We start from the raw sequence: 7,363 nt of genomic DNA on the forward strand, positions 1-7,363 counted from the left end.
TGGGTGCTGGAATGCTGGAATAGATTTCAGGCACCAAATACCACTCTCTGGATTTTTTATTTTTGCTCTCTGTTCACGTGTATCTGCGTGTAAAGTCTGCCAAAGTTACGTTTATATGCGCGAAAAATCTGTTAAACACGCGTGTATGGATGCAACAAAACTGATAAAACACGTGTATAAGCCCGTGTATCAATGCATCTGACGGTCATCATACACGCGCTTTTACACGCATGTCTGTGATCGCGATTATACACAGACTTGCTACTTTTTTTTCACAAGTCATTTTCCGCGGCTAACAGCGCGGCTATGAGCCCGATCCCTTGTAGTGATCTACCCGTTTTTTTAATTTGAAAGTGTTACTGTTAGTTGGAGAAACAAGAAGCAACCAACAATTTCTTTGTCAAGTGCTGAGGCTAAGTATAAGAGTGTTGCTACGGCAACATATGAGGATAGAAAATGCAACCATCAATCACTCTTGTCTCGTTACGTTATGGTCAATGTATAGAAAAGAAGAGAATCTAAGAAAATGCAACCATCAATCACTCTTGTATGCTAATGTCTACCCTTGTGTGTGTGTTTACTTACAAGAGGAGCTCAAGGTCACCCTCTCCCCCGCATTCTTCTCACATATAAACTTAATGTAGTAATGGCTTTGATATCAGATATAATATAATTACTATCTAACAATGCAATATTCTCAAGCTTGACCTTACTCCTACTGCATTGAAATTTCGCATGCAGATGTATATCATGGACGTAACAATCTGGTGTGTAGAGGTGTGTGTGTGTCCACCCGCTTCGGGTGACTATGAGTGTACAGTTTACTATTTAATATAAACAGTGTTTTCACCAAAAAAAACAAAAAAAACAAAAAAAAAAAACGCGTGGGGTGGTAAGTTTCCTCCACTCGACCCAACCCAAAGTATAAAATGCAGTCGTCTTTCTTAAAAGCATATAAAAAATACACTAGTTGGTTTTGATATACACTAGCTGTCCTTGGGTATGGTGGGACTGCAGTAAACAAGTCTTTGAGCATGTCAATGGTTCACAGGACAACCTGCTTTCACAATACCAGGAGCCGTGGGACAAGCAGCGAGTGGACAATGATCCCCAGCACTTCCCCACCAGTTCATCTGAGCATTCGGGAGCTGTAAACAAAAATATAACACCACGGCCATGAAAGCCAGTCCTGCATCGAGGGCAGCAGAGAGCACATAATTGTAGCGTTTCCACCAGCTTTTGTGGTACTTGAACACGAAGAAGTTAAAAATGGTCCCAACAACCACCCACGAAGTATAGTTGACTGCTGTTGCGGGCGGTAGCATCGCGGTGGCCCCGAGAAGCACCGGCATGTTGATGAAAGGAATCCACCATACCTTGGGGAAAGCCCTGTGACACATCCACACAATCACAGGTGCAATGGCTCCCCCGAAGAAGAACCAATTGAGGGCTGGGTACACCCCTTCATTCCCAAAGATCTTCCTTGGTCCAACAAGCCCCCATATTACTGATGCATCAAAGAAAACAGCATCACCTGGACAAGTCCAAGGGCTACTCGCAGGCAGCAGATCTGTATTACAGATATTCTCGATTGAGTTCAACAGCCACCATGCGACTCCCATGTTCACTGTCCCTGCTACTATCGTGCCAATAACCTGTAGGGTATTTAGGATGTTCAAGTTCGAAGAGCTGAGCTTATGAGCTTGCAAGTGCACACAGTCGTTTGTGGATGCACGTACATGTACACATCACACACATTTGCGCATGCACACACACATGCATGCGCATGCAGCCATGCACCCACCCACCAAATGCAGATTATCCAAGCATGCATATCCCCACCACACGCACGCGCGCACACACACCCACCTACCCACCCCATGCCTATCACCCAAGCATGCACATCCCCATGTCATAGGCATGGACAGCCACATTACCATTTTGAGAAAATTTGCACTTAGCAATTGTAAAGAAACATTATTTTTTTTGCCAAAGCATTCCAAGACATTAGAGAGCTTAAATTATAAGTGCCCCAAAGCAAAGCGAAAAATCTGCAAATATGAATGTTGAGCTGCTTGGAGGCTCGTCTCTGGGAATTTGAAAAGCTAATCTCACGTTAAGACCAGCTTGCATCCACCCATAAAAGCCAGACAATTGCTGCAGTAGATTGAACCTTGCAGGCCATTACGATAGGCTTGGCCAGAGCAGGCTAATAAGGGCATGTTGAGCCATAAGAGACTTTACTATGGGAAATTCATTCAGCATGCCAGCGGTTTTAGAGCAGCACCAGACTGAGGAGGGCCATAGAATAAGATTAGCATGCCTTTTCCCGAGCGAGCAATTACTAGTAGGCTGACCTGCACTCTTTCATCCACTTCCCCTCAGTTGCCCATCCTTCCATTTGAGCCTTGGTTACCATCTCCAGCCCCAATTCACCTTCATTACTGTCTCCAGCCTGTGGTGAGTGCACAGTGACATTCGCTAGCTCAGCACGGCATATCCTTCTATGCGTGAAGTAAAAAATCCCCAAGAGAAGCTGGAGCGGTGGGGGATGAACGCCCACTTTGGATGTTTCAACCTTCACCCCAAGACCCAATGCTTCAGTTACATCCTTACTAGGGGTCACAGGGGACTGGCAATAGAAACCATAAGAGTTAATAATCCTATAAAGCATGACAGGCTATTAATACGAGCCTGAGGACTACCGAGTGTCTATAATGAGTGTCTGTAATCTAGATCCATCCCAAAAAGTGGGTATGGGCTGCTGAGTTTGAGGGATGCTGGCATACATGGTATGGGACACAAATGGCAGTAGACCGAGGGCAAGGTGGTCCATGATCTCCATGTGCTCAGGGGCGGTAAGCGTCAGTTGGACAGACATCAGCTAGTGCTGGTTGTGTTGTGCTTTGGATGAAGGTTGTGGTTGTTGTCACAGCTTGCACTTTAAGACGTACACAAGATTTACTAGATACAACACTCTGCTTAGAAACCTTCCAAGTAAAACCACAACACTCACAAAGGCATGCTGCATATGATAAGGTACAAACCTGAACCATGAACATCGATCGTGGAGGAACCTTCATATAGTGGCCTAATTTGAAGTCTGCCAAAAAGGCAACTGCCTGGCTCATGCTCATGTAGCCATACACCTTGAAGCAAACATTTGCAAGAGGCTTGCCCGGAAGTACATAACCCATGATGTACTCGGTAATAATGTTTAGACCTGGAGTCTGAACCAACACGTGGACACACCCATAAATCCAGGTGTTTGGAAACCCAATACGAAAGACAGAAAGCACTCTATTTGCACACCACAAAGCATAAACAAGAATTTACCTGATTGGTGGTTGGTGTGATCACATCTACTGGTAGAGTGAACCCAGTACAAAAGACAGAAAGCAATCTAATTGAACATGACACAGCATAAACAAGAGTTTACCTGGTTGGTGGTTGCTGTGATCACACCTACCGGTAGAGTGAACATAGCTGCTAGAATGCATGCTAAGAGCAAACCCCACCAAGGCAGCTGAACTTGCTCTTTAAACCCCACGCATACTACAATAGAAAGTCCAACTGATCCAAAGAGCAGAATATTCCACCACCATTGTGGTATGTCCGAATACTTTTGCATTAACCGCGTGTGGATATCTGGTTGAGTATTCAAGGCAGCTCTGCTGCGTTGCCATATCTCCCTGCCCCACAATCAAAGTGGTTTAGAATCACACATGCAGTGAGAAGCACAATCCAAGTGTTTGAGAAGAGCTCACACATGGAGTGTGGAGCACAAACAAATGAAAATGTCATTACAACTGTGTCTAAAAAAGCTGATCAATTAGTGTTGAAAATGACTGAAAATGACTTCTTCTGAGAAAATGCTTACTTGCCGTAGAAACAAAACACGTGCGTCAATGTGGCTGCAATTGTTGCAAATCCGAGGCCATACGTAAAAGCAAACACGATACTCAGGTGCACTTGGCCTTGTTGCTCATAAGCTGTATTATTCAAAGTAAAATCTGGGCTCAAGACTGCTTGGATGTCATAAACGCTCCCATTTGCAGTGAAAAGATGGGATGAGAAGATGGGAAATGTCTTTGCATGATACATATCATTCCAGTAAGCAGCTGGGAGCACCACGTACATGAAGAGGAAGAATCCCACACCAACATTGACTATTGCAAAGAATGGAGCAACCAATGGACTTAGAAGAAACGAAGAGATGCCTGACCAATCAAAACTGAAGGCACCCAGCCCGAGTCCACGATAGCCAGAGCCTATCTGTTGTGCAGTTACTGAATTGGGAAATGCCCAACATACCCATGAAAAGCATGTTAAGGTGCTAAACAAGTAGCCTGGCAGTAAGTAGTAGGAGAAACTTGCAATCATGAATATCAAGAAGAACTGGGTTCTGGAAAGTCCTTTGGACATATCCTTCTCGTGCAAAGTTCTGCATAACATGTGTATGAAAGTGGAATAGATAATCACAATAAGTTAGACAGTTTTTTATTTGCCTTGAGGAGCTGCTCACAATAAGATTTACGTTTACCTGAACAATGACACCTGCACAAGTGTACTAGGCCACCACATTTGGGCAGGTTCAATAAGATATTTCCGAAAAAGGCCAGCCCACCCATAACCCAGAACCTGCAGTTGGAGGAAGCACGTTAGGTAGCATGAAAAGTTTGCTAGGTTTTCCATGATACTCTCTTATGAAATAAATGGTACACATGGAGACATAGAGAAATAGATCATATTTCGCCCACCATCAATCACAAATTGGTGCTTCATGAAACATAGCATGCTTAAATCCATAATTATGACTGGTTAGTCAGCAGTTAATGCCACTTAGTCAACTACAAACAGGCAATAATTCACCAAAAGACAGCATCTACTTTTGCTTTAACAGCCACTAGTTGGTACTTAATTACCCAAAAACAGGCAACTACCTGTGTTTATCATCCACAAACAGACATTCATTTGTGATATTGTTGCTTGATGGACCAGAAAGAGGATGTTGTTCACTGGCCCAAAAAGATCCTTTTATTGTTGCGTAGCCTCAAGCAGCCACTAATGGATCCCCAAGAAAAAGCCACCAATTGGAGCATAATGGAAACAGCCACTAACTGGCCCAAAATATTCACTAAGTGCCCTATAACAACCACTATATATTGCTTTGATCACCCACCACAGATAAGGATTTCAAAATCAAACAAGAGGGTTACCTGGGTAGTCAAGATGATGAATAATCCAGCCCAGAAGGAGATGCCTCGTTGGTAGAAGGCCTTCACGATGGTAATGATGCCGACAGCATAGGCAGGCCCGTTGCCGAAAGCCGTGCCAGCATTGGCAAAGATGGTGATGAGCACATGCTCCTTCACATTGAAGGGCCCTGGGTTGAGTGAAAACTCCTGGTTGGAGAAGGGCAGGCGGTAGGTCTTTGTGGGCAGGGTGAAGGCCATGAAGCGCCCAATGGGCAGCGCCACAACCTGCACTGTGATTAGGGTTATGATGAGAGGCTCTGTGCGGTAGGAGAAGAACTGATTGAAGAAAGACAGCACCATGCAGGACAGTAGCCCTATTGTCCACATCCGGAAAGTCCATACTGGTAGAGATGGGTCATCTGTTGTGGCCACAGTAAGGGCTACTTGCTCCACAGGAGACTGGTCTTCTTTACTTGTCCACCCTTCTGATTGGACTGAAAAAGCATACTCACTCTGTGTACCGTTTTCCATGGCTTCTGTTAGCTCTGCTCTCAACTGTTTCTTAGGTGGGCAAGAAGAACTATAGCGGACTTTCTGGATCCAAGAACTGCATGCGATTGCAGTAAACAGCTCACCAGCTGGACTCTACTAGAAAACCCGCCGAATTGCTGGACCTCTACTTCCACTCTCTGCAACAATTTGCATGTGCGAGCAGGAACCCACAACGATGGCAACCTCTCTTTCGTCAAACCTGCATGTGGGCGCAACAAGAACCCACAACAATAGAGATCTCCGTTTCAAGGTTTTTGCATAGCACAACAAAGATCTCTACTTTCCCTCTGTGTTCACCACTTTGCATGTCATTAAGAGCAAGAATCCACAACAGTCTTCCCCTTCTGTGCTCGAGTTTTGCATGTGGGAGTGTGCAAGGGGAACCCACATTCCCCCGTGATAAACTCTACGCTGCCTTGTGCACAGATGATTACTTGCATAACTAGCCAAAAAGCCAGATCAGAGATAGGGGTGCTAATTCTACCCCCTTTGTGTGTTTCCAATACTGTGCAATGCGGTAGCAGCAGTGATGGTTCTTGAGGGAAAGATGAAGGGTAACTTAAAACCAGCCGCGCATTATTGAGACCAACTTCTGCGGCCCTTATTCTTGCTCTGATCATGAGAAGGGATGGATGCAGACGCAGTCTGCCATTGGTAGTGTGAATGGGATGTCCAAAGGAGCTTGACTTCTGATGTAGTACTTTGTTGGTGTTTGCTAACAGCTCATGAAGATGGAAATTGCATCTTTTGTTCCAAGTTCCAATCTCCAACTCCCTTGGAGTTTTTCTGATAAGATTCTTCAGTAAAGTTGCCAACTTTATTGCCGACAAAAAACCCACGAGTCACGAGCGTGACTCCTAATTTATACACACACAACCCCCTGGGCCCTCCCTATAGTGTTTTGAAAAAAAGTTAAGGCCTGTGTCCCACGAACACTAGATAAGTCGATCGATCATTTAAGGCTATGTAAGTTATTTTCAGTTCATTTTTAGAAGCCATAACAGGAAACAAGCCTAGAATTTGAAGGGTGCCCCTTATTTTTTCTTTTGAAGGGCTTTTCTTTAACTTGCTTTTCTTTATAAAGAGATTTTCTTACTACTCAAGTAGCCGCAGCCCGTGGGACGCAGGTGTAAGGAGTCTCCCATCTATTTGAGATTTTTTTTAAAAAAAATAAGTAGGCTTTAAGTTAAAACAAACCTATCTTTTTCTAGAGCTTGTTACCTTACCCTTCTCACGTTCAAAATTTCAAAATAAGGATACATCATCCCATGTGCGGCTAGCTTAGGATATCTCCAACCATCATGCCATGGGTAATTAATGCAGGAGAGATGTGTGCATTTTGTGCAATGGGCAGGCCACATGCCATGTCCTCTTACGAACACCTCAACACCATTCTAATACAAAATAACTACCATGTGGATAGTATGATTCTCAAGGTTAATAATTATCTTGTTGAACATCAATTATAATGAATTTTGATCAACTCATAAAAAACCCACAAACTTTGATCTATTAAGTTATGAATACGAGTTTGAAAAAAAAAAACATAATGGAAAGAGCACAACACAAAGGCTAGTACCCACAAGTTCGGTGAGCATGACTAAAGGAGTGAA

At 43.9% G+C, this 7,363-nt stretch overlaps 1 protein-coding gene across 1 annotated transcript; it reads right to left on the reverse strand.

Annotated features, from left to right (window-relative positions):
- Nucleotides 1-923: 923 nt before the first annotated feature.
- On the reverse strand, nt 924-6,600 carry LOC147625971 (oligopeptide transporter 4-like). Its single transcript, XM_086817522.1, has 6 exons — nt 5,220-6,600; nt 4,544-4,641; nt 3,881-4,444; nt 3,440-3,692; nt 3,048-3,230; nt 924-1,655 (listed from the first exon to the last, which is right to left on the reverse strand). The coding sequence occupies exons 1-6, from the start codon at nt 5,727-5,729 to the stop codon at nt 1,038-1,040; spliced, it is 2,226 nt and encodes a 741-aa protein (XP_086673648.1). The 5' UTR covers nt 5,730-6,600; the 3' UTR covers nt 924-1,037.
- Between the last annotated feature and the right edge of the window lie 763 nt (nt 6,601-7,363).

This window comes from Cibotium barometz, chromosome 23 (genome assembly GCF_041138505.1).
Source record: "Cibotium barometz isolate CiBa-2024 chromosome 23, ASM4113850v1, whole genome shotgun sequence".
In the NCBI taxonomy this organism is placed as follows: Eukaryota; Viridiplantae; Streptophyta; class Polypodiopsida; order Cyatheales; family Cibotiaceae; genus Cibotium; species Cibotium barometz.